Source organism: Bombina bombina, chromosome 5 (genome assembly GCF_027579735.1).
Source record: "Bombina bombina isolate aBomBom1 chromosome 5, aBomBom1.pri, whole genome shotgun sequence".
In the NCBI taxonomy this organism is placed as follows: Eukaryota; Metazoa; Chordata; class Amphibia; order Anura; family Bombinatoridae; genus Bombina; species Bombina bombina.
In genome coordinates this window covers 167775261-167800523 of record NC_069503.1, presented here as the reverse complement: position 1 = coordinate 167800523, position 25263 = coordinate 167775261, and the positions used below count along the sequence as shown (strand labels likewise).

The 25263-nt window shown below is 38.2% G+C and overlaps 1 protein-coding gene across 1 annotated transcript; it reads right to left on the bottom strand.

Annotated features, from left to right (window-relative positions):
- Positions 1 to 404: 404 nt before the first annotated feature.
- MYD88 (MYD88 innate immune signal transduction adaptor) lies at positions 405 to 23774 on the bottom strand. Its single transcript, XM_053713779.1, has 6 exons — positions 23525 to 23774; positions 14522 to 14971; positions 8370 to 8483; positions 5572 to 5758; positions 3477 to 3568; positions 405 to 1837 (listed from the first exon to the last, which is right to left on the bottom strand). Exons 2-6 carry the CDS (start codon positions 14835 to 14837, stop codon positions 1686 to 1688), a joined length of 861 nt encoding a protein of 286 aa, XP_053569754.1. The 5' UTR covers positions 14838 to 14971; positions 23525 to 23774; the 3' UTR covers positions 405 to 1685.
- Between the last annotated feature and the right edge of the window lie 1489 nt (positions 23775 to 25263).

Here is a 25263-nt window from a genome sequence, read left to right as displayed (position 1 = left end):
AAAACATACATTGACAACACATTCCATGTTTCTGATTTCACATAAAAAGTTGGCATTATGAAGTGCCTGCGTTGGGGCAGATTAATACTTTGCAATATTATAGCATTTTCTGTTAATTGTAAATGTTAAACTACACAAATTAATTGCATAATTTAACCTACAATGATTTAATGATAACTTGTGCAACAAAAGATTGATAAGATTTAATATTACCCAATTTTAGCTTAATATTTGCTTAAATTTTACCCGGGTTGTCAGTAAAATCAGCCAGGTGGTGTTGTGACCATTAAAATAGGTCTTGGGGAGAACAGGGAGGATTAAAAAGCTTTTATGACAAAAAAAATGCAGCAAAATCAACAATCGTACTTCCTAACAACAACAATAATAAAAATACTGTAAAAGTGTTTCAGCTCTGGAGAATTCCAACTTTTCATTTATTTGAGGTATATAAATTTAAAAATTCCAAACATTTCTTCTTTAAATGCTACAAGTGTGTAAGGAAAGCTCACTTAACATTGGAAAATAACAAGTAAATTATGCACATGGCAAATATATGTGCATTAAATGCTCTGTATTTATTGAAACAAAGACAAAACTTTTTAAGCTAATGATACTCAGTAGAACATTATGTTTATTAAAATATGACTGCTGTTGCCTGAAAACCAATCCATATTGGTCACATATACAGAAAATGTGAATCATTTATTGGTTCCAGAAGATGGAATTACAAAAATATATCCCTATAAAATTTTTTTTTTTTTTTTTTTAAAAACGGCTAAGATAGTCTACATTATAAAAAAACACAATGTCTTGAGTAATCAAACACAATGTGAGAATGTAATTGTACACGGTTACTAAAGGGATATGAAACTCAAACCTTTCTTTCATGATTCAGATACAAAATGCAATTTTAAACAAACTTCCCAATTTATGTATATTATCAAATTTGCTTTGTTCTCTTGGTATGGTTTGTTGAAGGAGCAGCAATGCACTACTGGGAGAACATAAAGCGAGCCAATAAAAAGAGGAATATATGTGCAGCCACAGATTAGCATCTAGCTCCCAGTAATGCATTGCTGTTCCCAAGCCTAGCTAGGTATTCATTTCAACAAAGGATACAAAGCTAAATAGATAATAGAAGTAAACTGAAAAGTTGATTAAAATTGTGCTCTGTCAGAATCGTGAATGAAAAATATTGGGTTTGATGTCCCTTTAACCAGAGTAGTACCAGAGTTTAATGTTCTATTAGCTAAAAAGAACTACAGTATTTTACATGAGAACGTATCCTGGTAGTGATTGGTTACAGATGTAGTTAAAAGATTCTAAAACCAAATTTGCCAGTTTAACTAAAGCCTTTATAGAGATTATTTATGTGAATATCCAGAATATTTTACGCGATTCCACCGAATAACAAATACACGTTGGTCCTCTCCCTGACTGGCTGACACTATATCACAATGGTAATCTCACTACTGCACACAAATGTCTGTATGTAGTGTGAGCTCCACTTACAAAACGGCCACTGAACGTCTCACACTCTGACAACTAGTATCATAGGGTTAGAGACTGGAATTTAGAGAGATTTGCATTTCTGTTTCTGGACAAACTCCCTGAGATGAGAAATATACTGGCACTGTGATAGTGTTAGCAACCCTTAAACGATGCCCCTTATTAAAACTAGAGCGTTACTTCATCAAAGCCTTGGCAAGTCTTTCCCAGAACCAGGACTTAGTACTCTGATTTGTATAGTCACACACTGTAATGAAACGCAAGATGTTCGGAAAGGGCCTCTTCATTGGTTTATATTTTACAGGAATCAATCGTTTCTCTCGAGCTCCTGCAAGAAAGGGGGGGGGGATAATTAGTAAAACTCATAAATAATAATAAAAAAGAAATATTGACTTAATGTCTATGTTGAAAAAATAGGCTCACAAGAGGTAGCTGCTGACAATACATGTAAACCCTAGGGGTTTGCTAAAAAAAAATAATTGTTGACTGTCCCTTTACGTGTACACTAACATTAGCAATTTTCATGTTTTTTTGTCTTTTGAGAAACACTCTGGCATCAATCTTCTTTTTTTTGCTATTTAGTCATTTTAATATTTCTGGTAAGCCTCAAATTCTTTAATAGACCATCTATCTAACCTTTACTCCTCTCTCTACACACCCTACTCCAGATTGCTCTCTTACTTTAAAACACTCTCCCAACGTCAACTGCTTCTTACCAAATCCTTCTGTGTGCACCGACATAATATCTCAAGAAGTCACTCTTACCCAAGACAACACCAAAATATTAATTCAATCATTTTATCTGTATGGACTATTGCAACTTCCTAACTCCTGCCACTCTAATGTATCACGAATGCCTCAGATTTAATCCACACCAGATAGCCTGTTCTGCCAGTACTTACACAGACTCCTCATATGCTTTAGAATCCAGTTCACAATACTGATCTATAAAAGCTCACAACAACCTGACACACAATTATATTTACTTCAAATATTCCTTTTTTGATCAGCTTCTATCATCATTACAACTTCATATCTGCTTCTCCAGCTCACTGGAACTCCTAACCCCTCTCCATCAGTCTATAATCTCGCTTCTAGCACAACTAGTAAGGGACTTGTGAACTTCCTCTTAATCCTGATAACTGAAAACCATGTAACAAATTATCCCACACCTTATGTCCCTCACACTTCAACCTGTAGATTGGAAGTTCTTAATAACAGGGCCCTCTTAATCTTGTATTAATGTATTTTTTTATCCTGTTTAAGTATCTGTATATTTAATCATAAATCAGTGTCATTATGTATCCCTACCCATGTACCTTGCAGTTCAACCACAACTGTGAGCACTTAAACAAATAATAATGGGGTCTAATGACTATTTTGTTGATGAAATAAACAACAGTAACCTCTCTCTTGACATGCAGTTATTTTTTCAGTCTCAGGATTCCTATCATTGTGCAATTTCAATGGCTTTTTAGATCACTAGAATCTCCACTTTAGAATGTGTGCAGAAGTCTGACAATTTATTTTAAACAGAGACATAGATTTTGACAGCAGATTAGAACCATAGGTTGAGCAAGTCATCTTTCCAATAAAGTATAATCTTAAAGAGTTAGTATGAGAGCCCTATGTTTATCGCCGGCATTCTTCAAGTCTCCTACAGTGTTTGTCTTAACCACCTCTAATTGCCGTTTATTCCATGAATCAACCACCATTACTGTAAAACAAGTGCTCCTGATGTGTCTTTTTCCTAAATGTATAACTTTTTGATGTTAAATTTTTGATCAAAGCTTTTTGTCCAGTCTTGCATATTTAGAAACCCCACCTCCCCCACACCAAGAACATCAACTCTGTACCTATTTTTCTTGAGAAATTTCTCATCATCTGGAATGAAAAATGTTTTCAACCTATCCTCATCATAAAACGAAGTCTGTAAAAAGGGGTGATGATAGATTTGTTACATTTACCTGGACAAAGGCTGAGAGCAAATTTGGTCTGAAAGTCACATTCATTGCTGTCAAAGTAATCATCAGAAATTATTACCACCATCTTCTTACACCTGGAAATAAGACACAATAAGGTTAGGCAACAAGAAGAAATTTGCTTAATGTCTACTGTAGAATTAGGTCAAGGAAAAACCCCACACCCCTAACACGTGTTACTCCGCTATATGAAAGCAATACATTTCTTGATACTGGCTTTTGCATAGCCGTTACACCACATTAGTACAAATTATCCTCTATAATAAAAAGGTATATGGAAGGAAAGAATGTGAAACTCACAATATATGAATTTATTTATGATATTATTGGCATTAATGAAACATAACGCCTGGGACATCGCTCTTCAAAAAACTTGCTTGTTGCAAAATGCTCCACGTTACATTATCTCCATTTTATGTTATTGCTGGTCTCACATGCAGACAGACTCCCCACATATGTACATAAATTGCGTAGGGAGTTTGGCTACCAATAGTCAGTATAAGATTGGTGGAAAATGTTCTAACCATACTAAAAATGCCAAATCATACCAATATCCTTTAAAAGGACACACATTGCTGTGAAAAGTACGTTGGATTACAAAAGAGGAAAGATACGTCACTGAGAGGGACTTCAGCCAATGACAAGAAGGCAACATACCCGGATTTGGCATTTTCATTAAACAGTCATTAGCTTGAGAAAGACACTTATGGACTGCAATTATCTTTCTGCTTGCTGCTGATGTTGTTTAACCCTGGGGTGTTATGAATATCTCCTTTGTTTTTAATGCATAATAAATATTTTTTTAAGAAGAGTTTCAGTTTGTCCCTGGAATGTATTACAAATGCCTTATAAATCTGAGCTATAGTGGCTCAAGGTTAATGTTAGTATTATCAAATGGCTGTAAGAATTCACTGTGATAATAAATGAAAGCGTGTTTCAGGAAACTGTTTTTCAAATGTGAAAATAAAGAGAAGCTTCTTTTTCTGTATACTGGAGCCTTTATTTGTGAAAGTATTTTTAATCATTAATGCACAGTGTTTATTGTAATCACAACTATATTTTGATTTAGAAAGTCATACATAGTGTAGGGGGCTGAGTGTGTAAGCAAAAGCACATGACCATGCTCTGCTCTCCTTACAGTACAGTGGGCGTTAGACTCTACCACAAGTGTAAGGAGTAAAAGGGCCTATAAAAGTATTAATATAGCAAGAGCTGAGGTCCCAGACTGGGGCAGATCATTAGATTTATACAGGTATGTTGAAATCAAAGGCATCAAAATCGACTTTAGTATCCCCTAAAGAAAATTGCTTAAAGGGACACTGAACTCACATTTTTTCTTTCATTATTCAGATAGAGCATGCAATTTTAAGCAACTTTCTAATTTACGCCTATTATCAATTTTTCTTGGTTTTCTTGCTATCTTTATTTGAAAAAGCAGGAATGTAATCTTAAAGGGACATGAAACCCACATTTTTTCTTTCATGATTTAGAAAGAGAATGCAATTTTAAACATCTTTCTAATTTACTTCTATTATCTCATTTGTTTTATTCTCTTGATATTCTTTGCTGAAAAGCATATCTAGATATGCTCAGTAGCTGCTGATTGGTTGCTGCACATAGAAGCATCATGTGATTGGCTCACCCATGTGCATTGCTTTTTCTTCAACTAAGGATATCTAAAAAATGAAGCAAAATAAATAATAGAAGTAAATTGTAATGTTGTTTAAATTTATATTCTCTATCTGTATCATGAAAGAAAGATTTTGGGTTTAGTGGCCCTTTAAAAGCTGGCCCATTTTTGGTTCAGATCCTGGATAGCGCTTGCTGATTGGTGAATACCATTTAGCCACCAATCAGCAAGGACAACCTAGGTGCTGAACCAAAGATGGGTCGGTTCGTAAGCTTACATTTCTGCTTTTTTAAATAAAGATAGCAAGAGAACAAAGAAAAATTGATATTAGGAGTAAATTAAAAGGTGCTTAAAATTGCATGCTCTATCTGAATCATGAAAGAAAAAATGTGGGTTCAGTATTCCTTTAAACATTTTCACAGCAAACAGATGCACAGGTTTTCCGTTTACCGTTTCTCTATGAGCTCGCTAGTTATTGACCATAGACATGATCCTGGAAGGACATCACGATCAAACACACAGAGCTTCAGGTGGTAAGATTTCTGTTCCAGCTGCCTGATCATTTCTTGTACAAACTCAATATCCTGGGGACAGTAGCAGATAAAGGCATCAAACAGCTCAGGCATATTTCCTGCAGGTGCAAAGGTATATATACACATTTGTTAAAAATTGGGTTTTCACTTTGGAAACTATAATTTTCTTATTCTGGGAAGGTTCATACATACACACAAGAATGTTTTATTCATGCTAATTAAAGCAACAATCTAGAGTAAAAATAATACACTCTACCTTGTTAAATCATTTTATTATTAAATTACTAGTTGTGTTGTAATAGCACACCTTTATATGGATTAGCAATGCAAATATAATAATAAACAAATGGCTCATTGGACCTGTCAAGCAGTAGCATTTTAAGGGTCATGGCTCCTTGGACCTGTCAAGCACTAGCATTTTACAGAGTCATGGCTACATGTATTTGCCAAGCACTAGCATTTTAAGAGTCATAGCTCCTTGGACCTGTCAAGCACTAGCATTTAAAGAGTTGTGGCTCTTTGGACCTGTCAAGCACTAGCATTTTAGGAATCATGGTTCCTTGGACCTGTCAAGCACTAGCATTTTAAGAGTCATAGCTCCTTGACCTGCCAAGCACTAGCATTTAAAGAGTTGTGGCTCCTTGGACCCGTCAAGTACTAGCATTTTAAAAGTCATGGCTCCTTAGACCACCGGTTAAGCACTAGCATTTTAAGAGTCAAGGCTCATTGGACCAGTCAAGCATTAGCATTTTAAGAGTCATGACTCCTTGGACCTGTCAAGCACTAGCATTTAAAGAGTCATGGCTCCTTGGACCTGTCAAGCACTAGCATTTTAAGAGGTAGGGCTCCTTGGACCACTGGTTAAGCATTAGCATTTTAAGGGTCATGGCTCCTTGGACCTGTCAAGCACTAGCATTTTACAGAGTCATGGCTACAAGTATTTGCCAAGCACTAGCATTTTAAGAGTCATAGCTCCTTGGACCTGTCAAGCACTAGCATTTTAGGAATCATGGTTCCTTGGACCTGTCAAGCACTAGCATTTTAAGAGTCATAGCTCCTTGACCTGCCAAGCACTAGCATTTAAAGAGTCGTGGCTCCTTGGACCTGTCAAGCATTAGCATTTTAGGAATCATGGTTCCTTGGACCTATCAAGCACTAGCATTTTAAGAGTCATGGCTCCTTAGACCACCGGTTAAGCACTAGCATTTTAAGAGTCAAGGCTCCTTGGACCAGTCAAGCATTAGCATTTTAAGAGTCATGACTCCTTGGACCTGTCAAGCACTAGCATTTAAAGAGCCATGGCTCCTTGGACCTGTCAAGCACTAGCATTTAAAGAGTCATGGCTCCTTGGACCTGTCAAGCACTAGCATTTTAGGAATCATGGTTCCTTGGACCTGTCAAGCACTAGCATTTTAAGAGTCATGGCTCCTTGGACCACCGGTTAAGCACTAGCATTTTAAGAGTGATGGCTCCTTGGACCTGTCAAGCACTAGCATTTTAAGTCATGGCTCCTTGGACCACCGGTTAAGCACTAGCATTTTAGGAGTCATGGCTCCTTGGACCTGTCAAGCACTAGCATTTTAGGAATCATGGGTCCTTGGACCTGTCAAGGACTATCATTTTAAGAGTCGTGGCTCCTTGGACCTGTCAAGCATTAGCATTTTAAGAGTCATGGCTCCTTGGACCTGTCAAGCACTAGCATTTTAAGAGTCATTGCTCCTTGGACCAGTCAAGCACTAGCATTTTAAGAGTCATGGCTCCGTCGACCTGTCAAGCACTAGCATTTTAGGAATCATGGTTCCTTGGACCTGTCAAGCACTAGCATTTTAAGAGGTAGGGCTCCTTGGACCACTGGTTAAGCATTAGCATTTTAAGGGTCATGGCTCCTTGGACCGGTCAAGCACTAGCATTTTAAGAGTCATGGCTGCTTGGACCGGTCAAGCACTAGCATTTTACAGAGTAATGGCTCCTTGGACCTGTCAAGCACTAGCATTTTAAGAGTAATGGCTCCTTGGACCTGTCAAGCACTAGCATTTTAAGAGTCGTGGCTCCTTGGACCAGTCAAGCACTAGCATTTTATGAGTCGTGGGTCCTTGGACCTGTCAAGCACTAGCATTTTAAGAGTCATGGCTCCTTGGACCGGTCAAGCACTAGCATTTTAAGAGTGATGGCTCCTTGGACCGGTCAAGCACTAGCATTTTAAGAGTGATGGCTCCTTGGACCTGTCAAGCACTAGCATTTTAAGAGTCATGGCTCCACTGATCAGTCAAGCACTAGCATTTTAAAAACAATGGCTCCTTGGATCTGTCAAGCACTAGAATTTTAAGAGTCATGGCTTGTTGGATTTGTCAAGCGCTAGAATTGTAGAAGTCATGGCAAACTTCACCCCTTCTTCAGCTCCACTCACAACCGGGTTTGACTAATTTATATCAGATGCAGAAACGAGTTTTTGTATACAGATGAAACAAGAAGGGGTAACATTCTATGTAACATATCTCCAAAGATTTGTCAAGCCCTGCCATTAAGTAACCAAAGTTTCTCTATCCTCTCTAGATCCTTCCGTCCCCTTCTAAAAAACATTCTTTAAAGGATATTTCTTTCCCCAACACGTATTGAATAAACATACAGCTGCAGCCTGTAGCTGTTTCACTGTAATGTGTGGTGATCTGGAGTTGTAATAAAATATATGTATAAATATTATTCATATACCTGCAGGGTCATCTCGTGTTGTGAGTCCACATGATCCACTGCTGTCCACAGTTTGGTCCTGTATAGGAGGCGGCAAACTTAATTCTCTCTGCTTTCTTAGGTATTTTATACAGTCAGCCTCTGAAAAATCACAAATAAAAATGTTTTTGCAGTATATGTAGGGTTATTAGGTGCTTGAGTTGAAGACAATATATTTAACTCACAGTTTTACAGTATTACAGATGTTTTAATTCATTGAGAGCAAAAGACAACATGGTACTGTTTCTTATTAAGATCAGAGTAGGAACAACAACCTTCCCGAGTCAGATCCTACAGACCACATGCACTTCAGATGGTAAAGAATCCTGCAGTCTATGTGCGATTACATCAAACACAAGGTAGTCCCTGCAGCAGTGGGAATTGTGCAAAAGGGACAATGTATCCTCAATTAAAGGGAAAAATTCAATATTCAAATAAGTGGTTATTTGTCCCAGTAGCATTCAGATGATCACTACTAAAAACAGTAATCACCTGCCCCATTATAAACCAGATAATTCCTAGTTGTGGGGTAGGGGACTATTTCAGCTCCATCTACCCCTGTAGTTTAATAAGAGGGGTATGGCACCCCCAATGTAACAGAGAATTGCCCTCTTTGTAATGAAGGGTTACAACCTCTAATTTTCAGGTGATTACTGAGGTAATGGAGATCACCTGCTGCAATTAAGTACCAATGAATTGTTTAATGTGGGGGAGGGTGAACTTTTAAAGCTTTTATGGCCTTCCCCATAAAACACAGGGAGACCTAAGTTTGGAAATAGGGTTTGAAAAGTCTCCACTTTCCAATGAAGTATCACATACTCATTCCATAAAATTGTTAATCACCTTCCTAATCTGTATACTGTATTAAGGCTATTGTGTCACCTACAGACAACATACAAAACACACACACACACACACCAGATCTCTTATATGAAAGAGGAAATTATCTACTTTTAAATGGAGGTTTCTCATGCTGCTTTAGGTAGTATATGATTTCCATAGAAAGTGCAATAACCTGTCTACTAGGTGACTTTTACAGCACTCTTGGATTGAAAGGGGACCCTAGCACCTCGAAAAAGCACTACAATGGGACAAGTGACCACTGTTTCCCCATTTTGAAAGAGGAGAGTCCACCTATTTCAAATAAGGGGTCACATGCCTTGTGGCTTTCAGCTAATCAACATGGCAACAGTGATCGCCTGAAAGAACTATAGGCATAGGGAACAAACGGGGTTGGAGTATTCCCTTAGTTAATACCAACAGCACACAGAAACTTGAGACACATTATAAAAAACTGCAATCCTGTGCTTTCAAATGAGTGGTCCTGTGTTATTCACGATATAAGTGATGTTCATAACAATAGCAAACACCTAGCTTATGGTTTCTGGTGAATTAGGAAGGTGACAACATAAAATGTGTATTTGAAATATTTAAGAAATAATGACTCTCGGGCTGCTATTTAACATGTTTGACAGAAAATTACATGTTTTTTCATTTCATATGGTGGTGTTTTCTTTTATTATGGAATTCAATAAAATTGTTTGGTCTGCTAAAACAATACACGCTATGATTGTGCAGGTACTTCACAGGATGTGAAAGTTTGACTAAGCAAGACAAGGAGTTCCATATGATAGGTGCAGTTCTAGAAAAGTCTTGCAGACGAGAGTGTGAGGAAGTAATGAGAGATGAGGCGAGAAGTAGGTCTTGGGCAGAGCTATTTGCAGACAAGAGCTATAGGAGGGTGCAGTGTTGGTGAGGACTTTGTAAGTTAGGCTCAAAATTGTGATTTTTTTTTTCTTGAGGCTAAGGGAAGCTAGAAGCGGTCTTGGCAAAGAGGTGCAACAGATGTGGAACAATGCCTGGCAGAGGCATTCATGATGGATTGCAGCAGGGACAGGCGGTAGCTTGGGAGACCAGAAAAGACAGAATTGCAGTAGTCAAGGCGGAAAATGATACGGAAGTGGATACGAATCTTAGTTGCGTCTTGAGTGAGGAAGTGATGGATTTTAGGGATATTTTTAAGGTGGAATCGGCAGGAGTTAGCTAAGGAAAGTTCTGAGTCAAGTAGGACCCCTAGGCAGTGGGCCTGAGGGGTAGGGATGATGACAGTGTTGTCCACACTAAGTGAGATTTGGGTAATGGGGAGAGTGGTACAGGGAGAAAACAGGACTTCAGCTTTAGAGAGGGTCAACTTTTGAGTAGTGAGAAGCCATCCAGGATGAGATATTAGTTAGGCAGCTGGTGGCATGAGGCAGCTGGGAGGAGGAGAGGTAAAAAAAAAAGAAGGTAGATTTGGGTGTCATCAGCATAAAGATGATACTGAAACCCACATGACCTGATTAATGAGCCTAGAGATAATGTATAGACTAAGAAAAGAAGGGGACCTAGAACTGAGCCTTGAAGTACCCCAACAGAAGGGGGTAGAGGGGAGAAGGAAGAGCCAGAGAAGGATACACTGAAGAAAGGTATGGAGAGAGCCACAGTAGAGTTGTGTCACAAATATCCAAAATTGTAAGGGTCTAGAGAAGCAATGGATAAGAAACCGTGTCAAAGCCTGCAGAGAGGTCTAAAAGGATTAGCATGGAATAGTAGCCTTTAGACTCCACAGTAAGCAGATCATTTGTCAGCTTGGTGATCGCAGTTTCGGTAGAGTGTTGGGGGCAAAATCCAGATTGCAAAGGATCAAGAAGATCCGCTCAAGAAGTTTAGAGGAGAGGGGAAGAAGAGAGCTAAGGTAATAGTTGTAAGGGGATGCTGGATCGAGTGAAGTTTTTTTTAAGTATAGGTGTGATTAGAACACGTTTGAGGGATGATGGAAATGTACCGGATTTATGTTTGAGGGATGATGGAAATGTACCAGTCTATACCAGAATTTTTGTTGTTTTAAAAGATAGATAAATTCCTTAATTATCCATTCCCTAGTTTTGCAATAATAATACACGTTTTACCTTTGTAATTACCTTGTATCTAAGCCTCTTCAGACTGCCCCTTATTTCAGTTCTTTTGACAGACTTGAATTTTAGCCAATCAGTGCTCACTCCTGGGTAAATTCACATGCATGAGCTCAATGTTATCTATATGAAACACATGAACTAACGACCTCTAGTGGTGAAAAACTGTCAAGGTCTAAGAAATTAGCATATGAACCTCCTAGGTTTAGCTTTCAACTAAGAATAGCAAGAGAACAAAGCAAAATTGGTGATAAAATTAATTGGAAAGTTGATTAAAATGACATGACCTATCTGAATCATGAAAGTTTTTTTTGGACTTAACTGTCCCTTTAGGGGAGACGTATATATGTGTGAGGATGGGTGTAAGCGTTGGGAAAAGGGAAGGTAGTAGTTGTGAGGGAATAGGATCAAGGGGACAGGTAGTAAGATGGGAAGATAAAGGAGAGCAGAAACCTCCTCCTCTGTAACAGAAGTGAATTTACTGTGTTTTGGGGTAGGTTGAGTTTGAAAATTTGCAGTGATTTGTCAGGTGTTAATATTGTTAATGTGGTAGGAGGTTATTTCATGTCGGATGGAGTCAATATTGGTTTTGAAATGCATTGAAGTCATGTGCTGTGAGAGAAGTGGTAATGGGTGGAGAGGGAGGGCACAGGAGGGTGGTAAAAGTGGAGTAAATATGCTTAGGATTGTGGGACATAGATGAAATGATATTTGCAAAGTTGTTTTGTTTGGAGAGGTTGAGCATATAAGGAGCATACATTTGTAATGCAAGAAGTAGACAGAGGAGCGAGATTTCCTTCAGTGCCGTTTTGAAGTGCAGGTGCATTTTTGCACACATGGGTGTGCCAAGGTTGGGGTGGTTTCCGTCAAGCACACACTATGGAAGGAGTGACTATTTTGTCAAGGGCGGAGGTTAGAATGGAATTATACAGACAAATAAATTCTTCACAGGAAAGGAGGAGATGGCAGGGAGAAGGGGCTTTAGGGTGAAAGAGAGTAGTTTTGTGTTTATGGTGTTTAAGTTTCTATGGCGTCTTTTTGAAGGGTACGGTGGTGGGTTTCAAGAAAAGGTGGACAGAGAGTGGGAATGGGTAATTAATAAACTGAGAAACAGGGCAATGGTGGCTGAAAATTAGGTAAATTGAAAGGCCATATTTGTGAGTGGGGGAGTTAGTCCACTGTGAGAGGCCAAGTGATGATGTAGTGAGCTCCAGGAGCTTTGAAACTCCAGGAGAGCAAGGGTTGTAAATGGGAATATTGAAGTCCCCATGAATGAGGGCAGGTGAGTCAGAAGAGAGGAAATTGGGTAGCCATGAGGCGATGTGGTCAATGAAAATGGTGGGTGACCCAGGGGGGAGATAAATGACAGCAACAAACAGATAGGGGTAAGAACAAACTAATTGCACGGACTTCAAAGGAAGAGAATGTGAGGGAAGAAGTGGGGATTATGTGTTAAAAAGTACAGTGGGGAGAGAGAAGGATGCAAACACTGCCTATTTGCTTGTTGCAAGGCCTGGGTGTATGGCTGAAGTGCAGCCCCCCATGAGAGAGGGCGGCAGGGGAGAGATAGATATCCTCTATTCACACGTCAGCAATGACTAATCCTGCTTCCTCCAATCACAGCTTTCCCCCCAGGGTAGTCATTGCCTGAGGCCATGCATTAGCTGCATTAGCACGGTTAAAGGGACACTGTACCCAAACATTTTCTTTTGTAATTCAGATAGAGCATGCAATTTTAAGCAACTTTCTAATTTACTCCTATTATCAATTTTTCTTCGTTCTCTTGCTATCATTATTTGAAAAAGAAGGCATCTAAGCTTTTTTTGGTTTCAGTACTCTGGACAGCACATTTTTTATTGGTGGATGAATTTATCCACCAATCAGCAAGGACAACCCAGGTTGTTCACCAAAAATGGGCCGGCATCTAAACTTACATTCTTGCATTTCAAATAAAGATACCAAGAGAAAGAAGAAAATTTGATAATAGGAGTAAATTAGAAAGTTGCTTAAAATTTCATGCTCAATCTGAATCACAAAATAATTTTTTTGGGTACAGTGTCCCTTTAAGTATTTTGAAAGACATACAAAATTGTATTACATTAAAAGACCCAAGAAAGAATGACTGGGCCAGGTGCAGGTATGGGACTGGCAGAGCAGCACCAGGGCCATGCGCTATTCTGTTGGGGTGCGTAGCTGCCAAAAGGGCTACATGGCTATGTTATAAATAGATGCCAAATACTGCTATTCTATTATCTATGCAACCCACATTCAGAGTAGTAGCCATGTTCATCTTGTAATATGGGAAATATGAGAGGTCATACAGGATCAAAAAGTGACAGATGTGCATAATAACAACTAGCTAGGTATATTGTAATGGGACAAATCTATACTTTTACTAAACATTAAATATATAGATAAATAAATAGATAACTAACTGCATTATAGGCTAGAATAAAATGTGATATACACCCACGGTAACAGCTGACAGCCCTTGTAACAAACATTGTCTGTATAAACCAACTCTAGGTACTCCTCTCATCCCTGTTAAACCTGCATATTTACCCTTCAATTCCTACACTGACACCCACCGGCTTATGTAACTGAGATAGGAGGGCTGCAAAGTGACAGGAGATTAGAAGATTAAAATAACAATTAAAAAAAAAATCTTTAGCCCTGCTGCGGTCTGCTTGCCCGCAGCAGGGCTAAATGTAAAAAAACAAACAAACACACATATGCCCGGCCCACAGAACTTCATGTCCCAGGTGTCGGGAGAGAGGATTAGAGCTGCGGAATCCGTTCGCGCTCTACAAATAACCAATAATAATAATTGCGCATCCCTGTAGAGCCAATTAAAGGACAATAATAGTCAAAAAATAACATGCTCTCATTTGTTGACGACTCTGCACTACTATGTGTTTATCCAATCAGCAGTGCTAGCCGCTCTGGACCAACAGTGCTCTACTGTGTGTTAAACCCATTTGCAGGTGTTTTCATAACATACAGTAGTACAGGGTCTCAAGCCTTAAAATGACATGCTCTAAGCCTCTAATGAATTAGACCATGTACGTTTTCAACTATTTTGGCTCTAAGTCATTTAAGAGAAATTCCAGCTAAAATTTACCTCAATTTTGAATAGAAGCATTTTTGCAATATACTTGTAATAGTAAAATATGTCTGAGATATACAAACCTAACAGCGGTTCTAGATCCGTAAGGACATCATTTCGTTCAATGTTCTTCAACTTTTCCAGCAATCCTCCAACAGTAGCTCGGAAACATTTTTTCTCCCAGTCTTCCAATAATTTGAGTGTCGGATTCTCAGCGCGCTGGAAATTTTTGATTTCTAGGTAATCATATTCCAATTCCTCTGCAAGCCGAGTCCAGTCGGCAGCTACTATGGCACTTGGGTTGAGGTATAGAGAGAGTTTGTTTCTTACTGTATAGTTCAGTGCGATTAGTGGGATTGAGTTCATATCCACATCTTTCAATTCCCCTCCACAAGCCATGGATCTGCTGTTGATTTAAAATTTTACCCAAACAGCTTTTATTACAAAGACTTTTTTAGGATTCCATATTCATTGTTTTTTGCTCTCTAATGACTGCAGATAAAATCCTTCATATTACAGGGTAGGTGTTGTTCCTATGAGAGATAGACACAAATTATTTGCAATACCAGTAACTCTAACACACGTGCATAAAAGATTGTGATTACTAAAAACGGATGACATCTGCAGAGCATAACATCTCCAAAAGAAGGAAATATATTATTTTAAAGGGATATGAAACCCAAAATTTTTATTTTGTGATTCAGACAGAGCGTGCCATTTTTTTCCAGATCTGGGCCGGCTCCTAAGCATACGCCCCTGCTATTCAACAAAAGATACCAATAGAACATAGAAAAATTGATAATAGAAGTAAATTAGAAAGCTGTTTAAAATCTCATGCTCTATCTGAATCATGAAAGAATATTTTGGGGTTTCATATCCCTTTAATACATGGGATGATTAACTGTATGAAGTTATAGCATTTTACCGAACTTGTTGTGTGTATAACTATAATATTCTCAAATGGATGAGTCACAAAGAGCAGGTCACGTTTAAAGACTTTTCAATTTACACCTATTATAAAATCTACTTTGTCCTCTTGGAATCTTGTGTTGAAAAGCATACCTAGCAATAAACAGGAGGTTAGCTGATGATTGGTGGATACACAAATATCATTGGCTCACTAGATATATTAAAGGGACAGTCTACACCAGAATTTTCATTGTTTTAAAAGAAAGATAATCCCTTTATTACCCATTCCCCAGTTTTGCATAACCAACAGTTATATTAATACACTTTTAACCTCTGTGATTATCTTGTATCTAAGCCTCTGCAAATTGCCCCTTTATTTCAGTTCTTTTGACAGACTTGCAGTTTAGCCAATCAGCGCCTGCTCCCAGATAACACTGTGCTCGTGCACTTGAAGTTATCTATATGAAACACATGAACTAACACCCTCTAGTGGTGAAAAACTGTTAAAATGCATTCTGAAAAGAGGCGGCCTTCAAGGTCTAAGAAATTAGCATATGAACCTCCTAGGTTAAGCTTTCAATTAAGAATACCAGGAGAACAAAGCAAAATTGGTGATAAAAGTAAATTGGAAAATTGTTTAAAATTACATTCCCTATCTGAATCATGAAAATTTATTTTGGCCTAGACTGTCTCTTTAAGCTAGCTCCCAGTACTGCATTGCTGCTCTGGAACATTAAAGGGTCATGAAACACAAAAAAGAATCACATTTCATGATTCAGAAAGTGCATACAAATAACGTTCCAATTTACTTCTGTTATAAAATGTGGTTCATTTTGTTAGTATTATTTGTTTAAGGCACAGAAATGCACTACTGTGAGCTAGTTGAACGCATCAGGTGAGCCAGTGACAAGAGACAAATGTGCACCTACCGATCAATAGTTATCTCCCAAAAGTACTTTGCTGCTTCTGAGTCTACAAAGGTATGATTTTCAAAAAAGGATACAAAAAAGAGAAGAAAACAAATTAGGTATTCAAGCCCTGTTATAAATGCTGATATGCTATTCATATTTAATAAAATTATGTTAACTCTTTAAAGGGATAGTCTAGTCAAAATTAAACTTTCATGATTCAGATAGAGCATACAATTTTAAGCAACTTTCTCTATTTATTCCTATTATCAATTTTTCTTCATTTCTTGCCATCTTTATTTGAAAAAGCAAGAATGTAAGCACAGGAGCCGGTCCATTTTCGGTTCAGCACCTGGGTAGCACTTTATGATTGGTGTATAAATGTAGCCACCAATCAGCAAGCAGTACCCAGGTTCTTAACCAAAAATGGGCCGGTTCCTAAGCTTACATTCAAATAAAGATACCAAGAGAACGAAGAAAAATTGATAATATGAGTAATTTAGAAAGTTGTTTAAAATTGCCTTCCCTATCCGAATCACGGAAGTTTAATTTTGACTTGACTATTTCTTTAAAAGGGATACTGAACCCAAATTTTCTCTTTTGTGATTCAGATAGAGCATGAAATTTGTAGCAACTTTCTCATTTACTCCTATTATCAAATTTTCTTCATTCTCTTGCTATCTTTATTTGAAATGCAAGAATGTAAGTTTAGATGCCGGCCCATTTTTGGTGAACAACCTGGGTTGTTCTTGCTGATTGGTGGATACATTCAACCACCAATAAAAAAGTGCTGTCCAGAGTCTGAACCAAAAAAAAAAAAAAGCTTAGATGCCTTCTTTTTCAAATAAAGATAGCAAGAGAACAAAGAAAAAATGATAATAGGAGTAAATTAGAAAGTTGCTTAAAACTGCATGCTCTATCTGAATCACGGAAGTTTAATTTTGACTAAACTATTTCTTTAAAGAAGATGTCCTCTAAGGTATATGAATCTGTGCTGTCAGTGTAGGACAGTCTCCTTCATACTCAAAGCTACGGGACCCTATGAGGAGGGCAGATGTAATAGTCACTGGCAACTACGCCATTACAACCAATGTAGTCAACAAGAAAAAAAAAAAAGAACAAATAAGTAGGAAACTGTGTGCTGTCTGCTAGGAAGTGAAGATTTACTACTGAATACTTAACCACAAAAGTGAAAAACCTGCCCAAACATATTCTGGGAAAAAGTCACTTCTTTATTACTAGCTTGTAAACCACATCCTGTTTTATCAGTTGTAATATACGGCTTTTATCCAAGAAATGTTTCACTTCTGATATAAGCCTAGATTCACTAACGGGAGGATCTGCTAGTGAGAAGCAACTCAATTGTGCAGAGATGAAGGTGCAATGTATATTTGTATAGAAATACCCATATAAGGAATAAGATTCTGGGCTTACGTTATCAAGCTGCGAGCCTGCAAACTGCTAGTTCAGAAGTGGTGGAGTTAAAATGACCCCAGACTTAGTCTAGTGTGTTTGACAGTCCCTTCGTGAGAGCATTTGCTTGTGCAATAATAAATGCAGGATGTGGTCACGAGGGGGAAACATTCCCTAGGCAAAAACTTTCTCAGCCTGCGAGTTGATGACTTGCACCCTAATGTGGTCTAGATGGAAGGGGAGTGTCAAACCTAGTTATGGTTGTTTTTTTGTGTGTTTTTTTTAGGAGGGCTGGCGAGCAACTTTTTGTATCTGACAATGCGTCACCCACACACTTGTAATGAGCCCGTCAAGTGTAAGTGTATATAAATATATGTAGAATAATCCCAAAAATGACAGGACATGTGTAACATATTAGGAGCTATGGCTTCCTAGTTCTCAAGATTTGGAACATTTTACCTTTGTCAGTATGCAATAACTTATCTGATTGCTAAACAGTGTTTTACAGCTCTTACTTATTTAGAACACTCACAATGTGCAGTGATTCCTCTACATAACAGGATTCAATGGAAAATGAAGAGCCAGATAAAGCCTAAGTGACAGCTGAATTGTGGCCCCTGGGCCTTAGGTTGAAGAAGTGCAAATGGGTTAAACACATAGTCAGCCACAGAGCCGCAATGCACTGCTACGAGCTAGCTACCCTATAATTGTTTTGTTGTACTCCCCCTTTGTTTATAGCGCTGCGGAATCTGTTGGCGCTCTACAAATAACCGATAATAATAATAATAATAATAATAATAATAATAATAATAATAATAATAGCTGAACACACATCTGGTACATCAATGACAAGAGGCATTTGTGTTTAATAGTCTTGTTTTGTATTTAACTCAAATTTGTTTTTGGAATGTTAAATCACATTCACAACTATTTGTTATCAAGATTTTCTTAAAATTTCACCGGAAATCATGGTGTATTGAAAGTTTTTTTTAATAATACCGCATTATTTGTAAATGCCGCACCTTACAGCAATTTTTCAGTGTATATCCTGTAGCAAATTTACTTCATTACTGAGACCAAGCTAACATACAACCCACTACAATTATATTTTTTTAAATATTCATTAAAAGGGCATACATAAAATACATTAATTACAACAGAACACTTGAACATAACCCCTTAACGGCCAAGGACGTGCCTGGCACGTCCTCTGGGGCTTCCAGCCGCTTTCAGGTTATTGCAGTGATGCCTCGATATTAAGGCATCCTGCAATAAACTTTTTTAAGCATCCAATGCAGAGAGTCACTCTGTGGCCCTCTCTACATCGGCCAGTGATGGTGCCGATCGTTTGTGGGTGGGTGGGAGGGCGGCCCATCGCTGAAGCAGTTCATTTTGATGTAAATCCGGTTCTGGTATTGCCAGGATGGTGTTGGGAGGATGGGAGCGTGCATGCTTTTAATGCATAAGGGAAGGAGGGAGAGGGGGGGGAAATAAGTCTTGGGGAAAAGGGATCTGGAGGGGGGCATCTACACTACAGAAAATTTTATTTTTATATAAAAAAAAACTAAAAATTTTATTAGCAAACTGGATACTGGCAGACAGCTGCCAGTACCCAAGATGGCGGCAAATAGAGGGGGGAGGGTTAGAGAGTGTCTGCCAGTACTTAAGATGGCGGTACCAATTGTGGGGTGGGGGAGGGAAGAGATCTGTTTGAGAGGGGTCAGGGAGGGATCAGGGAATGGGATGTGTCAGGTGGGAGGCTGATATCTACACTAAAGCTAAAATAAACCCTACAAGCTACCTAATTAACCCCTTAACTGCTGGGCATAATACAAGTGTGGTGCGCAGCGGCATTTAGTGGCCTTCTAATTACCAAAAAGCAACGCCAAAGCCATATATGTCTGCTATTTCTGAACAAAGGGGATCCCAGAGAAGCCTTTACAACCATTTGTGCCATAATTGCACAAGCTGTTTGTAAATAATTTCAGTGAGAAACCTAAAGTTAGTGAAAAAGTGATTATTTTTTTTATTTGATCGCATTTGGCGGTGAAATGGTGGCATGAAATATACTATAGGCCTAGATCAATACTTTGGGTTGTCTACTAAAACAAATATATACATGTCAAGGGTTATTCAGGGTTTCCTGACAGATATCAGTGTTACAATGTAACTATCGCTAATTTTGAAAAAAAAAAATGGTTTGGAAATAGTAAAGTGCTACTTGTACTTATTGCCCTATAACTTGCAAAAAAAAAGCAAAGAAAATGTAAACATTGGGTATGGTAAACGCAGAAATAAGAGATAGTCTCAGAACGGTTAAGGGAACAACCGTCTCCTGCAAATGTTGGAGATCTTCAATAAAGGGACAGTTGATAAGGAAACCCCATCACCACAAAACCGTAAAACAAGAGACACTCAGATTCCCATACAGTTCAAGATATGGAGAACACTCAGTAAAAGAAAAATAAATCCAGGTATTTTAGGAACTATTTTCATAAATATATGGACTCTTATATAGCATTACGTTTAATAGATATTTATCTGAAGCGCTTCAGTATATTGTTTTTTTAAGAAATGTGTCTATATTAATTATAAGTTACTATTATTCTAATATTTTATATGTTTTATCTATTTTATCCACTAATATATGGTTGTAAACTGATCCATTTGTATACCTAGCCTGTGGCGCACCTCCTTTTTATAATAGATTTGACTGACAAAAGTGTTTATACTTTTAGGGAATTCTATCAACTTGTGAGGGAGCATTAGGTATTATAATATCTCAGTAAATTACAATAGGGGCTCGATATATCAAGCAAGGGCGGACAGGGGCGTCCCTGTCCACCCCAGCTCACCTCTGGCAGGCAGCAATCCTGCTTTGCACTCGCGTGCAATCCCGCCCCCTGCCCGTGCACAGCCAATCATGTGCGGACAGGAGCTGTCAATCTGCCTGGTCGGACGATACCAGGGAGATTGTAATTTTCCACCTAAGAGGGGGAGAAGAGGCTAGGGAAGCAGCGGTCTGATGACCACTGCTTGATAAATTGTGACTGCAAGTTCTCTTGTGAGAACCTGCAGTCGTGGGGGAGGAGAAGGCCTTGATAAATCGAGCCCTTTGTGGCTATAATATAACAGTAAACTCAGTTGCAGAAATGCATTTCTGAGAGCTATCTGATTATTGGTGGCTACACACACATATATGCCTCTGGTCATTGGCTCACTAGATGTGTTCAACTAGATCCCAGTAGTGCATGACTGACTTTAACTATGTGTTTAGCAGCTGTGCAGAGGTTAAAGTGAAGGTCAAATTGGCTGTGTAACTAGTGCTGCTGATTGGATCAGCAATAAATTAGAGCATGCAATTTTTCTTTTTTATTATATACCTTTAAAGTGATGGTCAATTTGGATGAATTAGTGCCCGGTTTTTAATAAACCTATTAAAAACAAGGGCACTTTAATTCGTCAAAATTGACATTTCACTCCTTTTCTTCAAAAATGTACCTTTTAATCCTGTCAGCTGCTGCAGTGATTCCCCCGGCCGTCAGAAGCCTCTTCTTCTTACATCAGAAATGACAAATCCGGCTTCCTCCAATCAGTGTTCTGGTAAGAGGCCGAACTTTGGAAAAAAGCGAACCATGTCACTTCCTGTGACGTTACATCAGCTGTTTCACACATTTTGGACCTAATGCGCATGCGTGCCAGCGTCATCACATACCTGGCCGCATAAGTCACTGGTAAAATATTTAGACCTGTGAAATTCCGGAACCCTTTCTAGAGCGCATGTGTGGGATTTTGTATCACAAATGGTGCGCTCATGGAAAGCTGTTTATTCGTCTCCTCTGCAATATTCGGAACTCCGCCCCCCACTGCAACTGCTCCCATTAAGCTGAGTCTCCGTGCGTGCATGACAAACAGCCACTCGGCTATCGCCACTGCTTCTTCTGCTGATCTAATGCAGCATTTCACAGGCTCCCTTCAATGTCATTGTTTAAACATTTATTGCAGCAGTAAGCATTGGATCAGCAGAAAAAGCAGTGGCGATAGCCGAGTAGCTGTTTGTCATGCACGCACGGAGACTCAGCTTAATGGGAGCAGTTGCAGTGGGGGGCGGAGTTCCGAATATTGCAGAGGAGACGAATAAACAGATTTCCATGAGCGCACCATTTGTGATACAACATCCCACGCATGCGCTCTAGAAAGGGTTTCGGAATTTCACAGGTCTAAATATTTTACCAGTGACGTATGCGGCCAGGTATGTGATGACGCTGGCATGCATGCGCATTAGGTCAAAAATGTGTGAAACAGCTGATGTAACGTCACAGGAAGTGACATGGTTCGCTCTTTTCCAAAGTTCGGCCTCTTACCAGAACAACGGCTTTCCCCTGGGGGGATCATGATGCAACGTCGTGATTGGAGGACGCCGGATTCGTCATTTTGGACCCGCGAAGAGGACTTGCGACGGGTGGATGAAGCGCTGCAGCGGCTGTCAGGATTAAAAGGTAAGTTTTTGAAGAAAAGGAGTGAAATGTCAATTTTGACGAATTAAAGTGCCCTTGTTTTTTATAGGTTTATTAAAAACCAGGCACTAATTCATCCAAATTGACCACCACTTTAAAGGGATATAATAAAAAGAAAAATGACATGCTCTAATTTGTTGCTGATCCAATCAGCAGCACTAGTTACACAGCTACGTCATGGGACTAGCGCTGCTGATTGGATCAGCAGCGGTTTCTGTTCGTGACAAGTGCTCTGCAGGTCCTGAGCAGTATTTCTACTGTGTGTTTAACCTCTTTGTGGGGGGTTAGACATGCAGTAGTTTAGGGTTTATAGTCTTAAAGACGAGTAAGTACAGTATATTTGCATTATAAACAAATGCATAACAAGACAATGCAATATCACTTAGTATGAACTTCAAATGAGTAGTAATTTTTTTCATTTATGTTGATTTCCACTCCCCCTGTATCATGTGACAGCATCAGCCAATCATAAATGCATATATGTATATTCTGTGAAGTCTTGCACATGCTTATTAGGAGCTGGCGATTTCAAAAGTGCAAACATAAAAAGACTGCACATTTTGTTAATGGAAAGTTGCTGCTCTATCTGAATCATGAAAGTTTAATTTTGAATTGAGTGTCCCTTTAAAATGACAACCTCTAACTAATTAGAGAATGAGATTGTTCTATTATTATGGTCCTGTAAACTCAGATTTTACCAATGTTCTAAAACATTAAAGCATTATCTTTCATGATTCAGATAGAGAATACAAATTTAAACAACATTCCAATTTACTTCTATTATTTATTTAGCTTAATTTTTTTAGATATCCCTTATGGAGGAAATAGAAATATACATGAGTGAGCCAATCATACAAGGCTTCTATGAGTAGCAACCAATCAGCAGCTACTGAGCCTATCTAGATATGATTTTCAGCAAAGGATATCAAGAGAATAAAACAAATTAGATCATAGAAGTAAATTAGAAAGTTGCTTAAAATTGTATGCTCTTTCTAAATCATGAAAGAAAAAATGTGGGTTTCATGTCCCTTTAAAATGCTCACGTATCTATGGTCAACCTTTTTACTACCAACTTACCTGTGCTCAGTCTATGCACAATATCTATGACAACTAACCTGCTTATAACTTGTTTACTACTCACACTTAATTGCCAATGCTGAGTCCCTCAATTATATCCTTGTACATCAGCATCTGTACTCACCCCATATTCCTCCTCACTTACTGCACATGTAATCCATATCTCCCCTATTCTGACTTAATCTACTCAGTATCCTTGTTTATTTCCAGTATCAATACTGACTCTCTTTATACTGAATCAGTACAGCTGAACCATACTTACTTATATGTTTAGTTCTCACAACCACTACGCACAGTCAGCAGCAGCCGGAATCCATTCCTTATGCGAAGTTGCGAACAAACAACAGCCTCTCCCCCAACTACGGGCACAGTGTGAAGTGAAACTGCTTAATATGGACGCAACCATCAGCTTCACAGGCTGAGCAGAGCCAGCACAACTACACAAAGAGCTGTGTACACCGAGACCACTAGACTACTGATGTAATTTCCTTTATTTATAGTAGTTATAAAATACAATAAAACTATACTACGCAGAATTATTAAACTTGCTCGTTAGATAATATATGATTGGGTTTGTGGCACCGCTATACATAGAACTGTAGTCTGATCCTCATCCAGGAAGTAATGTTAAATTTTAGTTTAGCTTCAGCTTGTGGGAAATGATGTACACGCAGTAAAATTTCCGTGATGCTGTGCTGTTATTACACAATATGCGTGTTATATGTGCTTGCTTAATAAAGATGATATTTTGTGGAAATTATATGAGAAGTATATAGCTGTGTAGCCAGTTTTCTTTAAATGTATATATATATATTTCCTTGTGCTTTGTAAAATATAGATAGATAAGAATAAGATAGCTATTTTATAGATTAGATAGAAAATATAGTTTATAGATTAGATATAGATACATTATAGATTAGATAGACAATACAGATAATAAAAGATACATAAATGCAAATAGATATGTGATTAGATAAATGAGATTAGAAAAATTAGGTAGATAATAGCTATACATTAGATTATATATAGATGATAATTAAAAATATATGATTAGATGGAAAGATAGAAACAGATAGATATTTCATAGCTAAGAATAGATATATTAAATACATTATAAATATATAAGATTCGATAGATGGATATATATTAAATAGGTATTCTAGATAGACAATAATGGGATTTTTCACACACACACACACACACACACACATATAAATATATATATACAGTAGAATCTCATTTAACCGGCACCCATGGGGATTGGTAGAGTCCGGATAAGTGTAATTCTGGTTGCTTGAGAGTCACTATTACAAATAGCTCTAGTTCTATAATCCAGATTCCCAGAACGGCTCAATCTCTTGCTGAAAACAATGTGTTTATTCAGGATATACACTAGTATTTTATCCTGAATAAGCGCATTGTTTTCAGCAAGAGATTGAGCCGTTGCATCTTTGTGGATCCTCCCATTGGACTCTCCCCGCCCTGCCAGCCGGTAGTGTGACCCCTGATCCGGAAGTACAGTACTCAGGATACTGTACCAAGAAGTTAAAGCCGCCGCGATATAGCCCGTCCTGATTGCCAAGTTGATGCAATCATAAGTGCTGCGGTCTATTTCTGTCCCTATATATGTTTTCTAATGAATGTGAACAAGGGTTACCGCAGCTCCTGCTGTTTAAAGAGATCCAGACTGTTTCTTTAGCACATTTATGCTTTACATGTTTCCTTTTTATTTTCCGGTTGCTTGAGAGTGCCGGTTGCTTGAGTTCTAGATAATTGAGATTCTACTGTATATATATATATATATATATATATATTATATATATATATATATATATATATATATATATATATATATATATACAGTGCCTTGCAAAAGGATTCACCCCCCTTGGCATTTTTCGTGTTTTGTTGCCCCACAACCTGGAATTAACATGGATTGTTTGAGGATTTGCATCATTTAATCTACAGAACATGCCCACAACTTTGAAGATGTTTTTTTTA

Excerpts from the sequence above, each read along its gene's own strand:
- MYD88 (XM_053713779.1), bottom strand. The coding sequence starts at position 14,837 with ATGGCTTGTGGAGGGGAATTGAAAGATGTGGATATGAACTCAATCCCA. Across the intron at positions 8,484-14,521 it reads GGATCTAGAACCGCTGTTAG|AGGCTGACTGTATAAAATAC; the intron begins GTTTGTATATCT and ends GTGATTTTTCAG. Across the intron at positions 3,569-5,571 it reads AGCGAGCTCATAGAGAAACG|GTGTAAGAAGATGGTGGTAA; the intron begins GTAAACGGAAAA and ends TCTTATTTCCAG.